The following is a 24,206-nucleotide window of genomic DNA, read 5'->3' on the forward strand; positions in this document are numbered from 1 at the left end:
CGGTCCTTCGCCCCTGCTAGGGTCGGGCGCCAGGTCCTCAGTTATGTAAAAACAACAGTTCTTCCTTAAATGTTCCTTACATGTATTTAGGGGATCTCGCAGCAGCCCCGCCGGGCCCTGCTGCGGCCTCCTCAGGACCCGGCTCCCGAGGCGCACAGCCGCCTCCCCGCGCCCCGAAACGTTTCCTCCGGAGCGTTTGTTCTCACACCGACACGAATCTGGACAAAAACACCCCAAAACCGAGCCGAACGCTCCGGCCGCGGCGGCGCAGAGCCCGACGGGAGTTGTAGTCCCTCGGCCGCCCGGCACCGCCTGCAGCTGCCGCCAGAAAACTACATCTCCCAGCAAACACCGCGCCGCGCTATGCCCGCTGGCAGCGGCCCTGCGGCAGGAAGCGCGGTGCATCATGGTACTTGTAGTCCAGATGCCGGCGCTGCAACCGGGGCGGCGGCCGGTGGAGACTCCATTTCCCAGCAGGCAGCGCGGCAGGGCCGGGGCGCCGGGCAGGGCCGCCATGGCGGTCGATAAGGATGTGCTGGAGCTGGACCTGTATGGCCTGCTGGGCATCGGCGAGAAGGCGTCGGAGAAGGAGGTGAGGGCCGGGGGAAGGTCATACCGGGGCCCCCTCTCTCTCTGCGCCCCGCCCTGGGCGCCCACGCCTTCGCCTCAATGCCGGGCAGGAGGCGGCTGGGCCGCGGCTCCGTGTTGCTGCTCCCTGGATCCTGAGCTGAGCGATCGTTTCTCTCGCTGTGTTTGTTTATGTCCCTGCAGAGGGGAAGCTCCTCCTGCTCTTACCAAAAATCCGGTTGTTAGAGGTTGGTCCGGGCACTGTAGGTTCCCATAAGTCATTCTGTTGATTTTGTGGGTTTGGAGTGATATGCATCCATTTTTAATTCAATCGGTAAGTCAATGCTAAGCACAAGACATGAGAAGCTGAGCAGGGAAGGTGACCTTTTCAAGGGGAGTAATGCTTTGGGGTGAGCTGTTAGGAACTGACCAGGGTTAAACTTGACAGGAAGACTTTGATTTTCCTCCTTGGGCTTTCTCTTCGTTGGGTTTGGGATTTGTTTTTTCCTCTTCAGCAATAAAGAGCAGCAGCAGTACAACGGGGGGAAGCTCGGCAGCTGCAGTCTGGGCCTACCTGGTAAATATGGCTCAGGCTGCCTGGAAATCCCATGTGCATGAAGCACAAAATGGGAACGAACCAAACGCAACACACAGGATTGAAAGAGATGAAAGATTTTGGGTCACTGCTGAGCTCATCACCCGGGGAAAAGGAGGAGAAAATGCCAAACTGGGATGTTTAATGTGACTTCCCAGTGCTGTGCCCACCAGGTGGTGCCAGGACACCGCTTGTTCCCCTCATTTTGGCAGCGGCACAGCAGTTTTTCTTCCTTTTCTTTCTTGCGTGGTTTTCCCAACAAAGGGAACTCGGATTGTTAAAAGTGACATAGTCCAGAAAGTTGTCAATGTTTCTGTGAAGCGTAGAAGAGATTAAATGGTCTTTGGTCAAAATTTCTTCACCTTGCCAAACTCAGTTGGTGCATGGTAAATGGTGCTTTCTGTGTGCCGAAGTTCCAGCTGCAAAGGACACGTTACCCCTCTGCCCAAAAGCCCCTGGGCGAGCCAGCCTTGTGGCGATGCTGAGGTGTGAGGGCTGTAGCACAGCGCACCCCGAAGCCAAACCTCCGGCTTGGCGCAGCTGTCAGCGCTCCAGAAATGGTCCGTGTGTTCTGTCGGGCTGGGGGGAGATCCAGCCCCAAGCTGCTTTTCTCCGCGCAGCACCCAGCAGTAACGCCCGCTTTTGGTCTTGCAGGTGAAGAAGGCGTACCGGCAGAAGGCCCTGACATGTCACCCCGACAAGAACCCGGACAACCCCCGAGCAGGTGAGCTGGGGCTGTGCACACACAAACAGCCCTGTTTGCTATCGGGTACAGGCTCCTGGCGGTGGCTCCGCTTAAACTTTAGGGCTGTCTGCGTGTAATTAGGGAAAGTGTGTGTCATGGGGAGGATCCACATGCGGGACTAAGGGCTATTTTCATCACTGTTAGAGAGCTCTGGGGTTTAGGGTTGAATGCACATGTGTTGGGTTTAGAAACACCCTTGCTAAGTCAGTGCTGAAGTTTTATTTGCGCCTCTCAGAATCTTCCCACGTGGCAGTCGAATCCCAGACCTTTGACTGTGCTGTCCCCAGTGTTTACTGGCTGCTCGCTGTTTTAATTCATGGCTCAACAGTCAAAACTGCAATAGCAAGTTTATAAATCATATGCTGTATGGGTAATGCTGCTTTTTGTCTGTTAGAGACAAGGCCCTGACCCTGCGGAGCTGAGCGTACCTGCCCTGTTCACACTGGCTCTGCAGCTGCTCCAGTTCGGTTCTGTAGCTCCAGGGAGCGCTGAACAGCAGTGGGAACTAGGAGGAAATTAAAAATGCTGTATGTTGCATTTTCCAGTTTGATAGGCTACAGTTTTATAGACTGAAAATTTACAACTGTAGCGCAGAGGAGAGTTTTCCACCTGAAAAAAAAAATATCTTAGCAACAATGAGAGGAAAACTGGGGCTTTGGTGTGTGCAGGAGGTTGGGAAGTGATACAAACCATGTGGGGAGGCCTCTGGCTGAACTGTGTAACCTTTTGGGAAGAGGATCAGCAATACTGATGTAAAATGCAAAGTTTGAATCTCAGGCTGAGAAGCTGCTGGTCTGTCGGTAACAGTGTGTTTCAGCCCGAGTGATACGTTTCTGTACACGGGTTCTGCTCAATTCAAGTTTTCAGGATTTCTGGTCAAATGAGATGGTCTCAGTTTTTGTTTCTTAATTTACACTGAAGCTGATGTCACAAGTGTCCTTTGGGCTGTGGTGGTCCTGGCCGTGTGTCGCTTTCCAAGTGCTTTGGAAAGATTATTGTTCTCTGTGCTGTTCCGCAGGCCTCTTCCATAAGGGATTGTGTTTGCTGGCTCGTCCCCAGGCCGCTCGCGGGGTTCTCTGCATCTCACCCTTTTTTCTTGTCATCCCCAGCGGAAGTTTTCCACCAGCTGTCTCAGGCCCTGGCCGTGCTGACAGACGCAGCAGCGAGGGTGAGGATGCTCGGGGCTGGGGGGACATTGCTGGAAATTCGCTTCCACCTGTCCTGTGCTCTTCTGCGGCTCAGCCTTCCCGGCCGCAAGTCTGATCTGTTAGTCCCTGTAGCTGTCCATGAGATCAAATAGCAGGTACCAGATAGGAACTCAGACAAATGTTATCTGTCCATGTGTTGTGAGGGTGAGATACTGTCTTTAATAACGTGTTAGACAGGGACATATCCCATTAAAAAAACAAATAAGCACCACTGCTTTGGGGGTGTGTTAAATTGCCACAGCAACGGTGCATTTGCTGTTCCCTTGAAGTCAAGGTCTGACAAATAATATCTCAAAGCGTTTCCTGCCATGGTGCACAGGAGACCTGTGACAGAAGAGCTGAATCACAGTGGTGATCTCTGTCCTGCTGCCAGAGCCTCGCAGGCTGCAGCTCCCTGTGCTGCGAGGAGCTCGGGCCTGGAAGTCATCTGGACGTGACATGGGAGGGGAAAGGATAAAAACAACATGAAAATGAGCAGATAAATCTAGCCAGATAAACTCAGGAGTGAAGGCAGGTTAACATTTCTGGTGGTAGGCTTTAAAAACATGAAATAACTCTCCTCAAACACTGGCAAAGCTTGTAATCTCCCCTCCAAGGGGCAATTAAGCTTTTGGCATCCAAGAACGTTTTGGCTTCTGCATTTTAAAATGAAAAAAGCGTTCAGCAAACCCTTCCTGTGGAGGGACAACAATGGCTTTTCTGGTTCATACAACACGAGCAGTGCTTCCCCGCACAGCTGTTGTGCAGGTAATGTTTGAGCGTGTGTGCTGCTCTGTGTGTTACCTACCACAGGAATGCTCTCAGAAGGGTGATGAGCAGATTACCAACTGGTTTGAACAGGTGCCGGTGAAAATGCCCATTTTACCCAGTTCATAAGTCTCTGTAGTGCTGAGTGAGTGTTGTTTCTGCTAGAGAGTGCCGATGCTCTTTGATCTGATATCTTCATGTGAGTCAAACATCTGTCTTGTGAATAAGTCTTTCATATAAAACACAACTTTTTGGTTGTAAAACTTTGCTCTAAACCAAACCTGGTCTGTTAGCAGTGCCCCTGGAGCTACTTTTGAATGTTGAGGAAGCCAAAATAGTCCCCCGGCTCTGCAGGTGGTCAGAGTTTCCCTCCAGTACACTTCACGCTTCCTTGCCCTTTGGAGCTCCATCTGGAGATCTTTGGGCCTCGTGCTTTCAGGATACTTGTGTTAACTTCCAATGCTTTTCGGAGGAAAGCTAGCAAGAGGTAGAAAATGTTTCACCTCTGCTTAAGGTGTTTCAGTATATGATTTTGGTTTTATTCACTACTTTCTATCTTATGTCTTCTACTTTACGTGGTTTCTCACTGTTGTGCCTGTTCTTCGGCAGGCGGCGTATGACAGAGTGAGGAAGGCGAAGCAGCAAGCTGCAGAAAGGACACGGAAACTTGATGAGAAGCGGAAGAAAGTAAAACTCGGTAATAAAATAAAGCTTCGTTTTCTCTTGGCTTGAAGTCTTCACTAGCTGGGTGTTTTCAGTTCTTCAGCTGGAATGCACCCCGGGTTAATCTGCCGCCCATTCATGAAGGGCGCGGAGGTAGGGGCTGTGGTGGCTGTTGGGGTTGCTGATGCAGCGATGTGCCTGGGCAGGTAGCGGAGCTATCAGGGCTCTGAGGATTGAAACTGGGGGAGGTGTAGCCAAGTTTGTGACCTCTCCATCCGCCTCTGGTGAGCAGCATCGGCAGCGAAGGTTCTCTTTGCGTGCTTTAATTGTTTCTTTCTCTGCAGACCTTGAAGCCAGAGAACGAGAAGCCCAGACCCATGACAGTGAAGAGGAGGAGACCAGGATAACAAGATCATTAGAACAAGAAGTAATGATAAATTCTTATATTTCTCTGCTTCTTTTGAGAAGAACTGCTGAAGTTCTTTACGATCGTAATGAAAACCATGGGAGGAGATGCAGCAAATCTCTGTCTAGCAGTCCTGCCTTTTGCATTAGTGGGCGCTATGAAAGAGAGGCTTGCAGAAGGGATCTTGCAGTGGTCTGGCAAATATGTCAGCCTCGGGGTTTTATTTTTATCTGCCCCTTTGCACAGCAGCCATTATCATCAGCTAATGGGTGATGTGCTGGCCGATGGGGACTGTGTCACTCACAGCACGAGGGCTCTGGTTGTATGAGCGCTGGAGCTGGCACAGGGGAGCTGGCAGGAGGCTTGCCCAGGGATGGGTGTGAGACAAAAACTCCTTGGCAGCGTTGAGCTGGGTGAGCCAGCCGTGGAGCGGTGCCCTCACGTACCCGTGCTGTCCTACCTCTGCTGCAGATCATACGGCTGCGGGAAGAAGGCTCCCGGCAGCTCGAGGAGCAGCAGAGACTCATTCGAGAGCAGATCCGGCTTGAAAGAGAGCAGCACGGCCAAGGTGAGAGCAGCACGGCCAAGGTGAGAGCAGAGGAGGTCGGAGCCCTCAGCTGAACACCGTGCACTGGGACCACAGCTCCCCGTGCGCAGAGCTGGCGCACAACTGCAGCCTGCTGACATGTTGCCTTGCCCCGTATAGGATCCTACTTGGTGCCTTTTTCAGGGATAAGTCAGAAAACTGGTGTTTCTGGGGTTGCTTGCTTGGTTGTGGCACACTGCTCATTAAGACATGATGCCCCTTTTCAATAAATACCCTAAAGCCTCGACTCTGCATGGTGTGCTGCGGAGCCCCACAGTAACGCTGGAGGGAGCTTCAGGTCCTGTGCAATTGAAGCAGTCAGTGCTGCAGACTCGAAACAGGGAATGATTCAAGTCCGTGAAAAATAATAGTTGTCGGTGGGTTCCTGCGTCTGTATCCCCTTGGAAGCTCTCAGTACTGATCACCCAAAAGAGGCTCGGTGTGGAGAAGGAAGTTGTGTTTAGCCTATGGTTGCTGAGGCTTTGCTCTCTGGAACCTGGTTCTCTGGCGTTCCTCGGGTGTACACAGACTGCAGCGCAGGTTTGCACAGAGACCACCAGCAAATCTGTCAGGAAATGAGCCACACGCTGGACCGGCAAGCATCTGCGCTCCGCTGTGCAATAGCTCATTATCGTGTTTGAAGCTGTCTCCCTCTAATTCTTGCGGGCTGTTCATCTATTTTTCCTTCCTCTCTTTAGGCAGGCAAGAAGGAAGTGGAGTGGAAGGCAGAATAACTCCCAAACTCAAAGTAAGACGTCGTTATAAAGCTGGGTTTTGGTGAAAACTGGTGGGACATGATGCAGCTTTGGCGATCGGGAGGGACGCTGCATCGCTGCTGAACTGGCACGTCCCTGCACACCGCGGAGGTGAAGTTCCTCTGCCTGGTGTGGACCGTGCATGCAAACAGCTGCTGTCGCTGCCTTTAAAATGCTCTTCCTCCCTTGTCCTTTTCTCTAGTGTCTGGTCTAGATTTTTGAGCCTGAAATTGAGTTATCTCTGCTCTAAGCATGAGGAAGCATCTGCTGCTTACCCTGATATAGCCAGTAGTATGCTTTGAAGTATTATCTTCTTTATTTCATTGAGCAGCGTCTCTCCCCGTTCCCCAAGTAATTTGTTCCCTTTGCACATTTTGATGTTTAAATTGCTGTCTTGGCGATGCTGGGAGTGTAGCCGAAAATAGCAAACTTGATTATTGTGCAGGTGGCAGGAGCTGCATTGAGCGCGGCAACGTGTGTTCCAACGGGCAAAATGAGCTTGTGGTGTTTGTTTCCCAGCTCCGATGGAAATGCGGGAAAGAAGATGAGACAGGAGGGGGATACTCCAAGGACGTTCTGCTGCGGATCCTACAGAAGGTCCTGTCTGACGCTCTTTCCCACCACTTGGTCTTTCCCTGCTCCAGTGGTACAAGAAAGGACCGCAAATCCTGGGAAGCTGCATAAGAACTAGAGCGGCTCATTCTTTTTCTTTCTTTTTTGCCCGGCCAGCACCTCTGTCTGGTTCCCAGGGCCTCCTGCTGCTGGAAACTCTTCCCCCAGTGGCTCCTGCCCTGGGTAAGAGTCACAGACTGGCGGTGTGCTTGTGGTGCGCTGTTGCCTTTGCTCACAGCGCTGTACATGAGCTGCTGCGGCAGGTTCAGAGACGGGAACAGATGAGCCTGTGATCTGATTAATCCCAGCGTGTGGTCTCTGTTTTCCCTTCACATGAGCGTCTCCTGCAGCTCTGGCTCCGAGCTGAGCAACCACTGGGCTTGCTGGGAGCAAAGTGGAGCTCCCTGGCTCCCCACAATTATTTCCCAGAGGGACAGAAATTGTGGCAGGTTGGGATCAGTGGAGGCATCATACGAGGCAGAACGGGTGGCGGCTCAGGCCTCGTGTCTGTGAAAGCACGTGTTTGCTCTGCGCTCGTTCCACACATGAACTTGGGAGTCTGTAATTAACTTCTCTTTCCTGCTTTGTCTTCGCAGTATGGCGACGTGCTCAATTTGTTGGTGTCCAGTCGGAAGACGGGGAGCGCGGTGGTGGAATTCGCCACGGTGAAGGCGGCTGTAAGCGCGGGAGACCCCAGCGGGGTGCGGGGAGGGCAGGGCTGGCACAGCGGTGGCCAGGACGCGCTGCCGCCTCCTTCAAGCCGTGCACAGGGGTAATGAGAGGCTGCAGGCGCACGGAGGGAGCGGCAGAGCTGGAGGCACAAACCTGGAGCAGATCGCACACTAAACAAGCAGGCCGTGCGCGAGGAGGGCTGAGCACAGGCGCTGCTGTCGAAAGCAGGCACGGAGCCATTCCATCTGCTCGTGCTGAACTGAGTTACCCGTTGTGGAGATGGGCTGAATGAGTTCTAGAGCTTCTGTCAGGCATTTGCAGTTTAAAATAAATCTAAATGTCTTGACTCAGTATGAGTTATAACAATTCATGTGGCTGTGGAAACAGAACTCATCAGTTACCCTTCATTTTAGTAGATTCACCAGCTTACACTGTACAAGCATATTTCTTGCCACCTGTTTTTTCACTCAAATATCCAAATAATCAAAACCACAGAACTGTCCGTGGCCTGTTTATCGAAGTACTGGCAGCAATATGTTCTACCTACACTTGATCGGGCCCGGCCTCACAGGGGTTTCTCCTGCCGGGCAGCTGTGACTGTGTCGTTGTGCCCTGCTGGGGCACCGTGCTGCCAGGCTGAGCTGGGAAACCCTTTGTGAGCGTTAGGGCCGTGGGAGAGAGCGGGCTGTGAAGCTGGGGTGGTGATGGAGCGCTGTCTTTGGCAGGAGATGGCTGTGAAGAACGAGGTCGGCCTGGTCCATAATCCTCTGAAGATCTCCTGGCTGGAGGGGCAGCCCCAGCACAGCCCCAGCACCGGCCTCCCCGGCAGCACCGGCCAGCCCAGGACTTCCCAGGTAAGGACGCGCAGGCTGCTGTTATTTAAATCCGTTTCCATAGCAACCTAAATTTGACAGCGTGCTTGGCATGTACGGTAACGCCCGCTGATTCCCAGCAGAGCTGAAAAGAGCTCTGAATGAAGGGGCTGCTGTCCAATGAGCCTTTTTGTGCTGAAGCAGTGGCTTTTTTAAGGACCTTTTGCCTGAGTTTGCACATTCGGAACACAGGTGATTTAATGCTGGATCTTCCCACAATCTCACTCTCTCCTTTCCAAGTGAAAACCAAGGATGTTCTTAGCTCAGCCCAAACCCTCTAATGCCATTCTTCTGGGGGGTTTTGTGATGTACTTTGTGAGAATCCTCTGGTTGCAACAGAACTCCTAGAAAGCTGCTTTAGCGAGGCTCAGTTGCTCCCTGCATTCACAAGAGGATGAAATTTCGGTGCTGAAAGGAAACCTCTATTCTCAGAGTCTGCAGGAGGGCAGAGCAAGCAATATCAAATTAAATATCCTCGTAGGGACCTCATTGTCTGGTTCGGGTCCCCTTTACCAGTGTGGCTGCTTCGAGTGCAAGGTGTTTGTTAGCTCCCGGCTCTTTCCTCTTTGTTGCTCCAGATAATCCCTCTGAAGCTGTTGCTCTTGAACAACAAACGTATCCCAGTCACAAAGCACTCAGAAGGCGCCAACATCTAGTGGTTAGAACACAAGAACCGATCTGAAGACGAGCTGCAGCAAAGTGTTGGCTCTCTGTTATTCGCTGCTCCTCGCTGGTGATTTGAGTTCCAGTTCAAACCTCCTGTGACGCTTATCCCCCCCTCCTTCCCTGCGGTGTAAAGATCAGAAAGATGTCATTGTGAAGGGGACGCCTGCCTCGTGCCCCCACTCTGTGTCTCGAGCAGCGGTCGCTGTGTTCACTACCCACGTGTTTTAGCAGCTGCTGAGTGGTTCAGCGCATCCGCTCTCCTGACTTTTTAATTACGTTATTTCTAGTGGACGCGTTTACACGTCAGAGCGCCTCGTCGTTACCCGAGTTTTGTTTGGGGGTGCGTGTTCTCACCCGGGCTGCTCGTTCTTTGCCTGGGCAGCGGTTCCCCAGGCACCTGAGCCAAGGGCGGTGCCAGCGTCCCGGCCCGGGGCACCACGCTCAGCGCGGACCCAGCGAGTGCTGCACACACAGCACAGTCCCGGGGTGGCCGGGCTGGTGGAAGGCAAACCAGGGGAAAAGCAGAATTGGGTCTGGTTTATTTAACTGTCCCTGGCTAGTAGAGAGTGAGAACTGGCTCTGGAGAGCTCGTTCATACCTGAGGGTACAATCTGAGCTCTGGAGTGGATTGTTGCCTCTGTGGGTTCAAACGCTCTGGCTTTTGCCTGAGTTGATGTTGGCTGGTGTCCGTGGGCAGAGCTCGGTGGGGTGCAGCGCGGCGTGTGCGGCTCTGGAGGGTTATCCTGCTGGAGCAGCGCGGGATCAGGCTCGGCAGCGAGCGCTGCCGGCGTGTGGGGCTGCTGGCTCATGGCTGCCCAGCACAGCCCCAGCGCTCCCGAATTAGCCCTCCACGTGCTGAGGAGTTACGGCTGCTGACTTGCATCCTTTCCCCAAAACTGCACTGCTGGTGCTCGTCTGTCCTTTCTGCTGCTTTTCTGTGTAAGCAGCTGCAGTTTCCTTGATCGCGTTGCAGTTTTGCTGCCCAGGCCAAGATCTCCAGGCTGCTCTGGTTCCTGCTTTTCGCAGTTCCTGCTCCAGACTCTCCCCAAATCCTGCTGTGCTTCCACTGGGATGCAATGTGCTAATAGCTCCAGTCGAGTTATTTGTCCTCAGCTCTTCAGGTGCAGCCTGTGCAAAGTGAGCTCTTGCGGGTGCCGTGTGCCGCTGCCTCAGCCCGCTCCCTGCCTCGTCCTTCCGTCCCAGTCTGCCTCCCCGGCCACCAGCTCCCACATTCGTGCTTTCAAGTCGCGCTAATCTCCGTCTGATTTAAGCTGCCCTCGCTCCCCTCACTCCCTATTTACTGCTCCTACCGGGTTGCTCCTATTTTTGACTGAATCCGCCCCCGTGTTTGTTCCCGCTCTGTGCGAATCCAGCTCCTCCCCGGCTCTGCCTCAGCGAGCAGCCCCGCACCGCAGCGTTCTCATGGGAACGTGCTCGCTGCGGCCCAGGGCTGCGCACCCGCGGCCGCACGGCACGGAGCCGCACGGCACGGAGCCGCACGGCACAGAGCCATGCACCAGGTGCGCTTCGGGAGCCAGCCCGGGTGAAGGCAGGGCTGTGAGTCGCGACCGCTCGTCTCCGCGGTCTTGTTGCCTTGTGCCCTGCTACAGCAGTGGCTGCGTGTTGCCCAGCAGGTCCTGGAGAGCTACGCTTGAATTACAAAAGCTGCGGAGTGACCAGTGTGACTCCAGGCTATGCGGGAGCAGCGACTGTTTGGTGGCGGCGGCTCTGAGGGCTCACAGCACATTACAAGCTGTGGACAGCGTGTTTTGCCGCGACAACAGCAGGAAGCGCTCGCTCCTGGGGAGGTTTTCCTGGCACCCGTTGTGGTGGGATCTCCCTGCCAGTGCCATTTGGGGCCACTCGTTCAGCCGCACTGAAGCGCTGAGCAAAGCCGCCCGTCTGGCACTCTTGCTGCTTTTCTAAGCTCCTTTGAGGTTTCGCAGAGTTTGTTTCATTACCTGACTTCACAGTCTGATGCAAATCTGGTAGGTTAAGAGCCGTCTGTGCCTTCTCTGCAGTGTCTCTCTGCACTTTGCTGTAGCTGCCTGCCAAAGCTTCTCATTGTCTGGCTGCATGGAGGGCTTGCTTTCTTAAAAAATATATCCCTAGTATGTAATTAGCTATGAAAAGGGTAAGGATTGGTGCCCCCTGGTTTCTGTCAGGTCCTCTGAACCGTTTCCCCGATACCGCCCAAAGCATTCTCAGCCTGGCCCTGCCGCTGTCCGGCCCCGGGAAGGTGCGTTGGTGTCACCCTGGGCTGTGGCCTGGGCTGTGCGCACCTCCCGGGCCGGGTACAGCACCCGCGGCTCCAGCCTCTCCCCGCCCAGAAGAGCCGAACTGCCTCCCCGCCTCCTGGAGACCTGCAGTGCCGGAGAGGACGGATCCTGCTCGCTGCGGAGCAGGGGCCTGCGCGCCTGCCGCTTTTTCTGGCTTGCTACCAAGGAAATGAGGCTACAAGACGCTTCCACTCACAGACACGTTTATTCTTCCATATCTGTACAGCCGATAGATCAGTGCATGCTTCGGGCAGCAGGAGCCAGAGAAATTGCTTCTCCTGCTAGTAGGATAAATAAACTGCTGCCAGATTACGAGCCCACGTGGATGCTTACCTGTGTCAGGCTGGCAGTGCCAACTGCGCTTGAGATGGGGGAAAGAAACCCACCAGAAAGAACAAAAATGAACAGCTTTGATGTTTCACGTCCAGACACGGTGGGAGAAGCAGCAGCGGTTTGTGTGTCCTGCCCCTTGCCGTAGCTGCGGCTTCGAGATGCGATGCTGCTGGCTCCGTGCAGGCTGCCTCTTGTCCCCAGGCACTGAGTGCCGTGCCGCCTGTCCGTGCGCCGCCGTGTCACAGCCGCGTCCCCACGGTCACAGGTCTGTTGGCACGCGGTGACATTCTTCCAGGAGGAGGAGATGCGCAGGCCCGGGGGGAGATTCCTGGCATAGAGCGTGAAAACTTGCCCACAAGGTTCCGGCAGCCCGGGAGCTCCGCTCCACAGGGCTCCTGGGCAAGGACAGGGACAATCTGGGACGGGTGAGGTGAGGACAACAAACAGGCCACGCACAACAGGAACGCTGCAGGAGTCTTCCTCCCACTGGGACTGGAGAAACTGGCGGCAGCAGCGAGAAAATGTGAGGGACTAAGTGATAAATACCTTCAGATGGCGTAATCTCTGGGGTTCTGTTTCCTGAGGGTCTGCAGAACATCCTCGAGAAGCGACAGCCCCAAATCCACCTTGAAGGACAGGAAGGGGTCGGCCAGGTCGGGTGGAGCGGAGCCGTTCAGGGCGCCCGGCTCCGCGGCCCCGCAGTCTGTGCCCTGCTCCCTGTGGGACTGCGTTTGGGTGGCTTTGTGGTACTGGTGAGCAGCACCGGAAAAGGAGATGTCGGGGTGAGAATCCGTGCGGTCGATGATGTTGGGGCAGCTGGAACTGTCCAGGTAGAGCCGGGGCGGCTTGGGCGGCGCCTGCGCCTTGGCCAGGTTCTGCTCGCTCTGGCATGACAGGTACTCAGACTTGTCCTTCAGATCCCTCAGGCCTTCCCTCTTCTGACACTGGCCCTCGCTGTCCAGAGTGTGGCTGTTCTGGTTCAGGATGATGACTTGGTTGCCCAGCTTTTTGTGTCTCCTGAGCGAGAAGCGCCTGAAGAACGTTGTGGACTTGAGGGACCCCCTCCGCCAGGTATCCATGCCGAGGAGAGGAGGGCGCTGCCGGCTCTTCCCGGGCGGCCGTTGGACTTCAGTCGCAGGATCGGCAGCAAGTCACGCAGCAGGAACAACCTCTTCCTTCCCCGTGCCCGGCGCTGGAAGGAAAACAGAGAGGCTGGTATTGCAGGAAATGCACACGCAGCACGGCCCTGCGCGAAGGAGCTGTTGGCCCGTCTTAGATATTAAGGAGTCTCCTTCTCGGGTGGAGGAGGAATGGCGGAGTCTGAGCTTATGAAATCTGTGCTGCAGACGGGAGCTGGTGAGGAACAGCCAAGGCACCCAGTCACCATGAGAACAGATCTCATCTAGCATCTAGAACAGAAGGGCACGGCGGTGCCATGGTAACCAGCCACCTTCCTGGCGAAGGGCACCGTATAAAAATCTCAGTGGGTGGCTGGGAAGGGAGACGGTGACTCAGTCACGCCGAAGGAAACCGAGGAAATGCAGTCGAATGCAAAGCTAAAAAGCAACAAAACGCAGACGTAAAAGACAAGAGTTAGGAAAATCGGATGCGAAATAGACTTACACCCTGGCGGAGCAGCTCCCGAGTCTGACCGGCGGCGAGGAGGAGCTGCCGAAGCGCTCGGAGAACCGTGGCCACCACGGCCACCAGCTGGGACGCTGGAAGAAGCGCGTCCGGGGACGACTCAGCCAGGCTGGACCCGGAGTGCTAAAAATCCCCAGCGCCGCCTTCTCCTCATGTGCCTCCGTCACCGCTCCCGGCTGCAGCTCCGTGTGCGGGTGGGTTTGTTTTGAGCCAAGCCCTTGCTGAGTCAGGCACGTCAGAACGGGGTTCTACCCGATTGGTAACCGCCGGGGCTGCGGGGAGGAGGTGTGCGAGCGGCTCGGCTCCAGCCCACGCTCCGGCACCGCCAGCACCCGCCCGGCCCGGCCCGGCCCGATCGCGCTCCGTCCCTTCCCCGCCGGCTCGCAGGGCTCCGGACCAGCCCGGAAGTCAGCTCAGCTCTGTTTGACATGTAAATCCCGGTGCGAGGTGGGGATTCAGGTTGTGCGGTGATTCACGCCGGCTCAGGTATGCCGTGCCGCCCACGGCGCGCACCGCGCTCAGCAGCAGCAGCACGGGCCTGCCGCCGAGGGCTGGGGCGCCCCGCCGCTTTCTCAGGCGCTGAAAATGTGCGCTGTGCTGTGCTGAAAGGTTATTTCACTCACGCAGCTCCTAAAATACCAATTATGCTGTACTAGTCTCTTAATTTCCCTACGTTTCTCAATGCTTGTGGGCTTCTGTAGCCAGACTGCAGCTGGAGGAAGCATTTTTCTGGCACACGATAACGAATTTGCACTTGCCCCATTTTCATGCAGAATCTTATTTAGCTATTCTGTTGCCTTTTCATCCCTTCTATCTTCTATTTCAGATGTCCTTAAATCACCACTAAATCTAGTTCCCGCAGAGACAAACGCGAGACTTCATTTTTTCATTCACCTTCTGTCAAGACGCTTTTGTTTCCACCTGAGCTGTCAAGCGAACGAGCTGGATGTTTCCAAGCACTGCGGTGCTCTCAATGCATCTGAAATAGCGAGGCCACCCACTAGTGCTGAACGGCTCCTGGGAGCCGCGTGGCAGCGCCAGCCCTCGCTGTGCGCCGGAGCCGGCAGCGCTGCCCGCGCTCGGTGTAAGCGGCGTGACAGGCGCGAGCACACGGGCTGAGAGGCTCTGGGAGCTCCGGAGAACAGAAACGCGCCTGAGTCGGGCTGGGGAACGCACCTGGTGCTTTGCTTTTGCAGCCGCGTCGTGTCTGAAGCGCAGGAAGGTGTGATGTTATTGTGTTTATGGCGCTGGCCTTTGTAACGGCTCAAGCGTGTGCTGGACTTTGCACAGAGCGCTTAGTCATCGCAATACCCACCCTGGTGAGGCAGGCTGTGCGTTCCCCTCCACCCGCCGAGCAGGGGCGGCTCAGGCTCTGTCTGTGTCCCCGCTGTCCCCTTGGTCACCCTGTGACTGTGTTCTGCAGGCCGGGCGGCTTTCGCACCTCCTGCATCTCCCTGCGCCCAGGCCGCTCTGAGCCCCCCGCCTCCCTGTGCACCGAGCGTGGTTCGTGGCGCAGGGGCTGGGGACGCGCTGCCACTGACACTTTGCTTTTGTTTTCCGCTCGCAGGCGTCGGTGGTGTCGGAGCGGGACTACGAGAGCCTGGTGATGATGCGGCTGCGGCAGGCGGCCGAGAGGCAGCAGCTCATCGAGCAGCTCCAGCGGGAAGACGAGGCGGAGTCTCACGCCTAGCGCCAGCACCCAGCCTCCCCCCAGCCTTCCTTCCCAAAGCTGTTTCTTAATTTAAAGTCAATAAACCTCCTTTTTTAAAACTGTTGTAGGAACGCAACTCCAGCGACTGCAGCCCTTATCCCTTCACGGAGCGGGGAAAAAGCTGCATAAGCTTCAGAGTAGGTGATGAAGCTGTGGGTCTGTGCCCGGAGCAGCTGCCCCGTTCCGGGCTGTGGAGCTACTGTCCGAGCACCCACCCTGGGGCTGCGTTAACTCCTGAAGCTTCTTGGGGAGCTGCGGAGCCACAAGGCTTTGGGAACAACTGTTTAAACAACCCACAGAAAGACGTTGTCTCTTTGGAGAAATGTTTTATTGGTGTTGCCCATGCAGAAGGACTGACACACGGACCCCAACGGTCCAGCATTGCAGCTGCTGCTCCTGACATGACACAGCCCGAACCCCAAATGGCCACAGGGCCTTTCTAGGGCTGTTCTGGGAACAATTTGGGGGCTGAAAGTCCGATGCTGCTGCTAAGCCCCCCTGGGAGAGAAAGTGGCCGTGCTGCTGCAGGACGGGGTTCTCAGAGCACTGGGGGGGTTTAGCAGCTCCCATGCAGGTTTTGGGGATGGGATGGTGCCATCAGTGCTGGGCTGCACACTTTGGGGATGGGATGGTGCCATCGGTGCTGGGCTGCACACTTTGGGGATGGGATGGTGCCATCGGTGCTGGGCTGCACACTTTGGGGATGGGATGGTGCCATCAGTGCTGGGCTGCACACTTTGGGGATGGGATGGTGCCATCAGTGCTGGGCTGCACACTTTGGGGATGGGATGGTGCCATCGGTGCTGGGCTGCACACTTTGGGGATGGGATGGTGCCATCAGTGCTGGGCTGCACACTTTGGGGATGGGATGGTGCCATCGGTGCTGGGCTGCACACTTTGGGGATGGGATGGTGCCATCAGTGCTGGGCTGCACACTTTGGGGATGGGATGGTGCCATCAGTGCTGGGCTGCATGTTTTGGGGATGGGATGGTGCCATTGGTGCTGGGTTGCACGTTTTAGGGATGGGATGGTGCCATCAGTGCTGGGCTGCATGTTTTGGGGATGGGATGGTGCCATCAGTGCTGGGCTGCACGTTTTGGGGATGGGATGGTGCCATTGGTGCTGGGTTGCACGTTTTAGGGATGGGATGGTGCCATCAGTGCTGGGCTGCATGTTTTGGGGATGGGATGGTGCCATCGGTGCTGGGCGGGGAGGGGGATGCCCTGGCCTGTCCCGTTCCACACCAGCCTCTCCGGGCAGCCCGAGGGAACAGGCAGCCCAGGCTGTTCTTTGAGTTCCCTCTGATGGTGATTAAAATGTAAAAAGCTGGTATTTGCCATGAAAGCAGAGACGGAGCCATCTGGTTTTTGGCATTTCCTCTGGCCTGGGTGCACCTTCCTCCCCAGGTCCCGCCAAACAGCAGGGAGGGCAGGTCCCCGCCGGGTCAGGTTTGGCCCGTACCACCCAGACTCCGGGGCAGAAAGCAGGATTGAGGGGAAAAGACGTGCTGCGGGCCGGCCCCAGCAGGGTCTGCTCCGGGAGGAAGGCCGGAGTCCTCCTCGCTACTCCTTGTGCAGGCACCAGACCAGGGTCTGCCCCACGCCCGTCATGCTGACCACGCGGTACCCGCGGCTCTCCAGCTTGTCCAGCACGATGCGCGGCGCGTCGTTCACGTAGTACTCCCAGCTGGAACGGGAGAACGGGCACCGTGAGCGGGCGAAGGGACGGGAGCTTCCTCGGGGAAGTGGCTCAGCCTGGCCACCAAACCAAGTGACCGCGTTTGGCACGTGGTGACGCAGCCTCGTGCTGAAGCAGATGGGGATGGTGAGCGGCGGGGGGCCCTGGCCGGAACGGGTCACGGTAAACTGAGTCACAGATCGTCAGGGAGTGGAAGGGACCCCGAAAGATCCTCCAGTGCAGTCCCCCTGCGGAGCAGGAGCACCCAGGTCAGGCAATGGAGATGTGGTTTGGGGAGCAGGTGTCCAAAGGCTGAAACCACAGCAGAGGGGATCCCATCATTCCCAGCAGGGAATTCAGGGAAAGGCGGATAATCTCTGCAGAGAAAAGTGATTCGGATGTTTCTAAGGAATGAAAAAACGATGTTTTGCCTGCGTCAGAGCCTGCCTGTAAGTTTTGGGCGCTTTAAGAGCCTGTGCCTTAAAGGTGGGGACTGGAAAAAGCCGCTGCCTTCAGCCAGAGGCTCAGCCTTTGGAGAAATAGAAGCCATCAGCCCAAAGAGCCGCCAAGACAGCGGAGCGGAGGCTCCTCTGCCCGTGCCAGAGCCGCCGCACGGGGATGCCCGGGGCCTGGCCCTGCAGCTCCGTCCAGCGCGCTCCCCACGCTTTCTGCTGGTCTGGAGCAGGAGCCGTGAGACCCTGGCGGCTCCTGCGCTCGCTCGGGGCTGTGGGGCAACGTAGGGAAACCAGACAGGGGGTGTGGAGCAACGCGGTGTGGACGCAGAACGGGCTGAGCCAGGTGGGGGAGAGCAGAGCACAAATGGGACATCCGCAAATCCCAGCTCTGGCGCTGGCTGTTCTGGTCCCCTGCACCGGCTGTTCCCCTGCACTGACTGTTCCCCTGCATTGGCTGTTCCCTGGCACCGGCTGTTCCCCAGCGCTGGCTGTTCCCCTGCACCGGCTGTTCCCCGGCTCTGGCTGTTTCCCAGCTCTGGCTGTTCCCCTTCTCTGGCTGTTCCCCGTCACACTCTGCGGGCGCAGGGTTTGTTCCAGCAGATGGAACGAGCGCTCCGATGACTCACGGTGCCAGATAAGCCGATAATGACGGGCTGCGGGATCGCTGGGGATCCAGTTTGGGCACCTTCACAAAGCCTCTTCTGATTTTCTTGGTAACAATAAAAAAAAAGACCCAAAAGCATTTCCAAAGTTGCTAAGGTTGCAAAACATTAATGGGGTGGCGAGCGCTTTTACAGCGCGAAATAACACCAAGATGTGAAAGCTTTTTTCCAGTTTCTCAAGACAGACTATGCTTTGCTGTAATTATAGATGTGGTGTACAGATAATACGTATTATTATAAGTGTCTTTGAACTGGATGCTTTCTCCAGGAGCCTTGCCACATACCCTGCGCATTCACAGGCTGGGCTTGGTAAATATTATTCCCATTATGCAGAGGAAGGAGCTGAGGCCGGGATTGTTTGTTGTTTGTAGGAATCTGAAAACCGGAGGTCTGAGCTGGAGGCAGCAGCAGAGCTGAGCTGCCCAGGGCTCTGAACAGTTCGGGGGGCAGAGAAGTGAAACAGCGCGCACAGCGCGGGTCTGACGCGCCGCTCTATCTCTGTGCAATCGCTCTGCATCGCGATGCGGGGGCAGGGAGCGTTTCCAAAGCCTTTCGCGGGGGACACAACAGCCACCCGAGGCTGGAGGGGACCCTGGCACAGCCCGAGTCCATGACCCGATGTCCCCGATGTCCCCCGGCCAGCGCCTGCTGGGACGCAGGGACGGGCCGTTCCGGCAGCTGCCGCAGAGCTGCCGGGCAGGACGGGCGCTCCCTCATTACAGGTAATTAAGTCCTTCATCCGCAGTGCCCCAGCACGTCCCTGCTGCCCAGACTTTGCTTTCAGGCTCCCTCCAAGGGCTCGCTCCGGGTTTTGTGCCCGGGACGCTCCGGGCAGGGCAGGATTGGTGTGTGAAGCCTCGTGGTTTGGTGGGTGAAGGGAAAAGCAGAGGAGCCCTCGTCTCTTCCCGGGCGGGATTTTGGCAGGGGCCGCCCCGCTGGCGTGGGGCCGAGCCTCGGGGTGCCAGCACCGCCTTCCAGCCCCTTCTGTTCCGCCCGCTTCCCACTCGTGGTTGCGCAAACGGGAGCGCGGGTACAACACCGGGAGCGGGGGTAACAGGGAGCTCAGAGCACCCGGGGAGGGAGGAAAGGGCAACAAAGATGCTGAAGGGAGTGGAGCATCTCCCGTGTGAGGAAAGGCTGAGGGAGCTGGGGCTCTGGAGCTGGAGAAGACTGGGGGGTGACTCAGTCATGTTTACAGATATAGAAAGGGTGAGTGCCAGGAGGATGGAGCCAGGCTCTTCTCGGTGACAACCAGTGACAGGACAAGGGGCAATGGGTGCAAACTGGAACACAGGAGGTTCCACTTCAATTTGAGAAGAAACTTGTTCCTGGTGAGGGTGTCAGAGCCTGGCCCAGGCTGCCCAGGGAGGCTGTGGAGTCTCCTTCTCTGCAGACATTCAAACCCCCTGGACCCCTTCCTGTGGAACCTCAGCTGGGTGTTCCTGCTCCGGGGGGATTGCACTGGATGGGCTTTCCAGCTCCCTTCAACCCCTGACACCCTGGGATTCTGGGATGCTGTGAAAGGGGGTGAATCCACCCAGGAGAACCCGTGGAAAGCTCAGGTCCCTCCTCCCAAACTGCAAAACACGGCACTTCTCTTCCTTCTTTAAAATCTCCCCATGCAGGTTTTTAACGCCACGGGAGCTGGGGACTCAGACATCAGTGTTTGCCCATCAAGCTCGAGCAGAAGTCAAAGTGCCCCTCTGTGGTGTTTTGATTTGCATTTGAGGTTTGGTTTTGCTCTTTGGTTGCTGGTGCCTTTTTTTGCCAGAGGAAAACAAAAAGTGAGATATCAAGTGGGGAAAATTAGGAAAAAAGGTGGGCCAAGATGTGAAGAACAGGCTGGACATGGTAATAAGACAGAGGAGCTTTGTGTGTCAGGATGAGGCGTGTCAGGATGGAGAGTGATTTAAAGGCTCACTGTGCCTGTTTTATTTCAGGCCGGGGATGTGCCAGTACCAGCCAGCAGCATCCCCGGCGTGCAAGGAGAGGAGGGGGCGGCTCAGCTCTAAAATGGGTCAGAGCAGGGAAAAGGAAAGAACCAAATAAAATAGCATGCAGCGTTTCCTTGGGTGAGAGTTAACAGGCGGGGGCAAGAACACGCCTGTGCCTTTTCAGCATCAAACTAGTCCCGGGATTAACGTGCAGCTGGAAGGTGCCGCGGTGGACGCGAGCAGTGAAACTGTTCCCAGTTTGGGACATAAGGAGCGGGAAGAGCCCGACACGGCGCAGAGGACTTACAAGTGGTTCCCCAGCATGTTCCTCTTGGTGGCCCCCAGGAAGCTCATCAGGGTGGGATCCGAGTGCTCGTCCCCCACCATGGTGGGTCCAGCCTCCTGTGGGGACAGAGCGGGTGAGCGACCTGCGCGGCCCCCTCCCCACGCAGCACCAGTGACAGCTCTGCTGGGTGGGAATGGCTGAGAGAGGAGGGACCTTGGTGGCTTTGCTCCTGGCCCACGGTGGCTTTGCTGCTGGAGGGCCACCTGCTGGCTGAGCTCCCGAGGGCTGCAGGACAGAGCTACCCCTCCCAAACCTGCAAATCTGGGGGTTTCACCCTGAAATGGGCATCCCCATTGGGCTGTCCTGGTGGGAGGCAGCTCTGGGCACGGCCCCACTGCCCGGGAAGGGTGAGGAGATCGGGGTGACCTGATGCCACACGGCACCTTTTCAATCCCTTCCGCACTATTCACAAAAAGTTGTTGCTTTTAAATCTCTTCCACACTATTTGAAAAAGGTTTACAAGTGGTAACTGCTCATCCAAGGGTCGCCCCTCATCCCCTGCAGCTGTAACTGCGGGTTCTGGTGAGCTGTGCAAACGCGCAGCACGCTCCGCTGCTGGAAAAGACACAAACCGAAGCAGAGGCAGATCCCTCCCTGCTTGCGGCTCCAGCGCAGCCCCCGGGAGCCCCGGCGCCGCCAGGGCACGGCAGCAGCGTCCGGCAGTCCTGGCGGGGCCGGCGGCTGCAGCAGCCGGGGCTCAGCTCCAGCCTTCAGCCTGGGAATGTTTGCTTTGCGCTGCTAAAGAGCAGAGTTCCCAAAGTCTGGGGGGAACATGCTGAACCACGATAACCCAGCCCACGCTGCTGGGTGCCCTTCCCTAAAGCGCTGCAGACCCCAGCGCTGCGGTGCTTTCTGTATCTCGGTCCATAATCACTTAATCAGTGTGTTCAATGCCCAGCGCCGCTGCCAACAGCTGCTCCAGTGCCACCGCATCCCCAACGTCCCCACTCTCAATGCACCACTCGCTCAGGATGGGACGTGTGTGTCTCGGGGCACCTTCAACAACAGCAGCAGCATCGTTCACCCAACTCCTGCCCGCTTGTTGAAGGGCTTTCGTCACCGTTACCCCCTTCCTACCGCAAACCCACATCGTCCCAGCCTGGCTTCCAGCCCTGGAGATCACGTTTGTGTTGGGAAGGGAAACCCCGGGGCTCAGACCCAGTTATCGGCTCTCGCAGCCCTGGCGGGATGCGCCAGCAGACGGGGGATCGGCAGCTCGGGGGTGCGGATGCTGCCGTCGTTGGGCAGCAACGCTTCCTTCATGGCTTAGATCAGAATTAGGGGCTGCACTCTGCGCCCGGGTCTCAGTCAGAGACCCCTGGAGCTCCCGTGCACCACTGTGCTGCCGGTCATGCCCTTCCCTGTGGCTGCAGCTGCGTTTTCCACCCCAAAATGGCTATTCTGGGGAAGGGGGAAAACCTACAGCGGGCACAAATGGCCAGAGATCCGTTTTTTTGGCGTTCATGGGACCCTACGACAAGTTCCTCTGGTTTGCTCACTCGCTGTTGGAGAGGGCTGGGGGTTCAGGGGACAGGAGTGGGGGTTCGGGCACCCCCGTGCTCTGCCCCCCCGACACCCGCTGCCGGGCAGCACCGCAGGGACGGGGAGGGGGGCAGGAGGTGACAGGGGGTTGTGCACCGCGGGGACACCCCGCACTGGGCACAGCAGCCGGGACACAGCGTGGCCGTGCCCGGGGGCCCCAAGTCCCCGCGGCGTCACCCCGGAGCTCTGCACCCCCAGCCCGGGCAGCCGGGGCAGCGGGGCCGGTGACAGCGGGGCTGAGCGTGCCCCGACGGCCCCACCCGCCCCCGTGTTCCCCCGTGTCCCCCATCCCGGCAGGTCCCGGGACTCACCATGCGGATCTGGGTGCTGATGAGCAGGTACGGCATCCTCCTCCTCCTCCTCCTCCTCCTCCGCTCCGCTCGGTCCCGCCGCGCCCGGGGCCGCCCCGCGTCCCGCCCCCCGCGACACCGCCCCTGGCACCGGGGCCGCCCCTGGGGGAACCCCCGAGGGACAGGGGGCGTGGGGGGGTCACGCCGGTGGGGGGAATCTGCCCCCTGGCAAGGACGAGCGGGCAGGGGGTGATGGACAGGGGGACGTGGGACAGGGGGACACGGGACAGGGGGTGACGGACTGGGAGGTGATGGGCAGAGAGGTCACGGACTGGGAGGCGATGGATGAGGAGGTGATGGCTGGGGAGAGGATGGACAAGGAGATGATGGACAAGGAGACAGGAGATAAAGAACTGGGAGATGATGGGCAGGGAGATGAAGGACCAGGAGGTGATAGACAGGAAGATGAAGGACCAGGAGATGAAGGACCAGGAGATGATGGGCACGGAGATGAAGAGTGAGAGACAGTGAAGCTGGTAATGCCCTGGGGTCCTTCCCAAAGATGCCCCCAAAGCAAGGGGTTTGGCATAACCAGCATATTGGGAAAAAAGTCCCTTTTTCTAGGGGCTGTAGAGCTTTTGTCTGGAAACATGGGGGGTTAAATCCCTTCAAAATTGGAGAAGCTCATTTCCTGAGACTGGGACCAACAGAGGTGTTTCCTCTGTAGGTGCTGATGGATAATTCCCCCCTCAACACCCACCCCAGCGGCTTGAAAACTGTATAGAAAGCAAGTATCATTTCCATAAATAGCAAAAAATAAACTTGCACAGAAAACTCTCCATGCAGCTCACCAGAAACTCTTAACTAGCCATAATCAATTCCTAATTTTGTAAATAATCTTGAGAAACAAACGAGAGGAGGATGTTCCCGAGCCGCAGGGTCAGGGCTGTGTCACAGCGTGTCCCTCCTGCCTGACCTGGGCCCCTTTCTCTGCGCAGCCCTGAGTTACTGATTAACCCACAGGGAGCAAGGGGGAAAATGAACATTTCTGCTCGCAAGGCTGATGAAACTGCTCTAACAAGCCAAACCTTGCTAACCACTATTATTATCATTATCATTATCATTATTATCATTATCATTATTATCACATTTGTTGTTATTAATGTTTGTTGCGTTTGATGTGGTAAAAGAAAAACCCCACAGAGGTTGATGGTATCACCTTCCTAAAATGTGCCCCAAGTATCCCGATATATTTATTTTGAGCTGTACGTGGGACACCTCACCCCATGGGTTGAACATCAGCTCTTTTAGGTCACTCCCATCCTAGGGAGGATCTTCCCAAAATCCTGCTGCCAGGACGGTCCCAGTGTTTATTCCTAACCCTGTATTTCCTGCGTCAACCTGCGCTTGGCTTCTGGTGTGAGAAATGAACACGTTGCTGCCTCCATTGCCCAGTTAATGAAGAGGACATTCCACCCTCTGCACATTGCACCTGGGCCGTGTTTGATTTCGACAGGAGCCCCAAAGCCCAGCGCCCCTTTGGACCTCGACCGCAGTCCTGGTGACCATCCCACCAGCCAAGAAAATAACACAGGCGTGGGATCCAGAGCCTTCACTCTGTCCACAGCCTGCAGAATGGCGAGGCAAGCTCTGCCTGGCGCCCGCTGCTCCATCTGGCTCACAGGTTGCTCTTCTTGGAGATAAAAGCAAATAAAAAGAGAGCGAAATGCAGATGGAGCCTGCAGACAGCATTTCCATATTGAATTTCCTGATGAGATACGGGAATCTGGGAGGCAGCCCAAGCGCTCAGCCCTGCGTGAGAGCCGGTTGTGGAGCACAGCCTGGCACATCCCGGTGGTGCCGTTTGTCACCCCAAACCGAATTACTGCCCCTTGGCAGCGGCTCCGAGCAGTCTGCTCACCGCATGGAGACAACCGGGCCCGTGGAGCTGCCAGTGCGCGGCTGTTTGTGCTGTGAAGGGGTTAAAGGGAAGAGCAAAGAACCCGCTCACAGTCGAAATGGTTTCTGTCAAAACCCGGGGTTTGTGACTTTCATTAAAGCGCGATGGGGAAGAACAATGAGGAGGCCGGGGCAGGACGCCGATACCATCTTTAATATCCTGCGGAGCGCGGGTTGGACACCACAGCCGGCTCCTCCACGGCACGGCTTTGTCACTGCTGGGGCTGTCACTTGTCAGCCAGAGGGGACAGACAGTGACAGGTGACAGCGGTGGCTGCG

At 56.6% G+C, this 24,206-nt stretch overlaps 3 protein-coding genes across 6 annotated transcripts; 1 reads left to right on the plus strand and 2 right to left on the minus strand.

The window, feature by feature from the left end:
* The first annotated feature begins 462 nt into the window (after positions 1–462).
* DNAJC17 (DnaJ heat shock protein family (Hsp40) member C17) lies at positions 463–15,120 on the plus strand. Of its 4 annotated transcripts, none has more exons than XM_071808681.1 (11): positions 463–592; positions 1,817–1,886; positions 3,017–3,075; positions 4,472–4,559; positions 4,870–4,952; positions 5,403–5,499; positions 6,216–6,265; positions 6,792–6,869; positions 7,481–7,561; positions 8,282–8,410; positions 9,007–11,607. In XM_071808681.1, exons 1-11 carry the CDS (start codon positions 515–517, stop codon positions 9,082–9,084), a joined length of 891 nt encoding a protein of 296 aa, XP_071664782.1. In that variant the 5' UTR covers positions 463–514; the 3' UTR covers positions 9,085–11,607. The 4 variants fall into 4 exon arrangements, with proteins under 4 accessions (XP_071664782.1, XP_071664783.1, XP_071664784.1 ...); XM_065840028.2 differs by lacking the exon at positions 9,007–11,607 and adding an exon at positions 14,918–15,120 and having other exon boundaries at positions 479–592; XM_071808682.1 differs by lacking the exons at positions 6,792–6,869; positions 9,007–11,607 and adding an exon at positions 14,918–15,120.
* Positions 11,566–15,054, minus strand: C5H15orf62 (chromosome 5 C15orf62 homolog). The gene is made up of 2 exons (XM_065840029.2): positions 13,330–15,054; positions 11,566–12,898 (listed from the first exon to the last, which is right to left on the minus strand). The coding sequence occupies exon 2, from the start codon at positions 12,783–12,785 to the stop codon at positions 12,255–12,257; it is 531 nt and encodes a 176-aa protein (XP_065696101.1). The 5' UTR covers positions 12,786–12,898; positions 13,330–15,054; the 3' UTR covers positions 11,566–12,254.
* Positions 15,121–15,367: 247 nt separating the features above from the next.
* On the minus strand, positions 15,368–22,096 carry GCHFR (GTP cyclohydrolase I feedback regulator). The gene is made up of 3 exons (XM_065839468.2): positions 21,990–22,096; positions 20,098–20,192; positions 15,368–16,748 (listed from the first exon to the last, which is right to left on the minus strand). Exons 1-3 carry the CDS (start codon positions 22,023–22,025, stop codon positions 16,625–16,627), a joined length of 255 nt encoding a protein of 84 aa, XP_065695540.1. The 5' UTR covers positions 22,026–22,096; the 3' UTR covers positions 15,368–16,624.
* Between the last annotated feature and the right edge of the window lie 2,110 nt (positions 22,097–24,206).

Source organism: Patagioenas fasciata, chromosome 5, assembly GCF_037038585.1.
Source record: "Patagioenas fasciata isolate bPatFas1 chromosome 5, bPatFas1.hap1, whole genome shotgun sequence".
NCBI lineage: Eukaryota > Metazoa > Chordata > Aves > Columbiformes > Columbidae > Patagioenas > Patagioenas fasciata.

Bases quoted from the DNA above. Each gene is read 5' to 3' on its own strand.
- DNAJC17 (XM_065840028.2), top strand. From the start codon at position 515: ATGGCGGTCGATAAGGATGTGCTGGAGCTGGACCTGTATGGCCTGCTG. The intron at 4,560-4,869 runs GTAATAAAATAA...CTTTCTCTGCAG, and splicing joins GCGGAAGAAAGTAAAACTCG to ACCTTGAAGCCAGAGAACGA. The intron at 7,562-8,281 runs GTAAGCGCGGGA...TGTCTTTGGCAG, and splicing joins TCGCCACGGTGAAGGCGGCT to GAGATGGCTGTGAAGAACGA.
- C5H15orf62 (XM_065840029.2), bottom strand. From the start codon at position 12,785: ATGGATACCTGGCGGAGGGGGTCCCTCAAGTCCACAACGTTCTTCAGG.
- GCHFR (XM_065839468.2), bottom strand. From the start codon at position 22,025: ATGCCGTACCTGCTCATCAGCACCCAGATCCGCATG. The intron at 20,193-21,989 runs GTGAGTCCCGGG...CTGTCCCCACAG, and splicing joins TCAGCACCCAGATCCGCATG to GAGGCTGGACCCACCATGGT. The intron at 16,749-20,097 runs GTAAGTCCTCTG...CTCCCGTTCCAG, and splicing joins AACATGCTGGGGAACCACTT to CTGGGAGTACTACGTGAACG.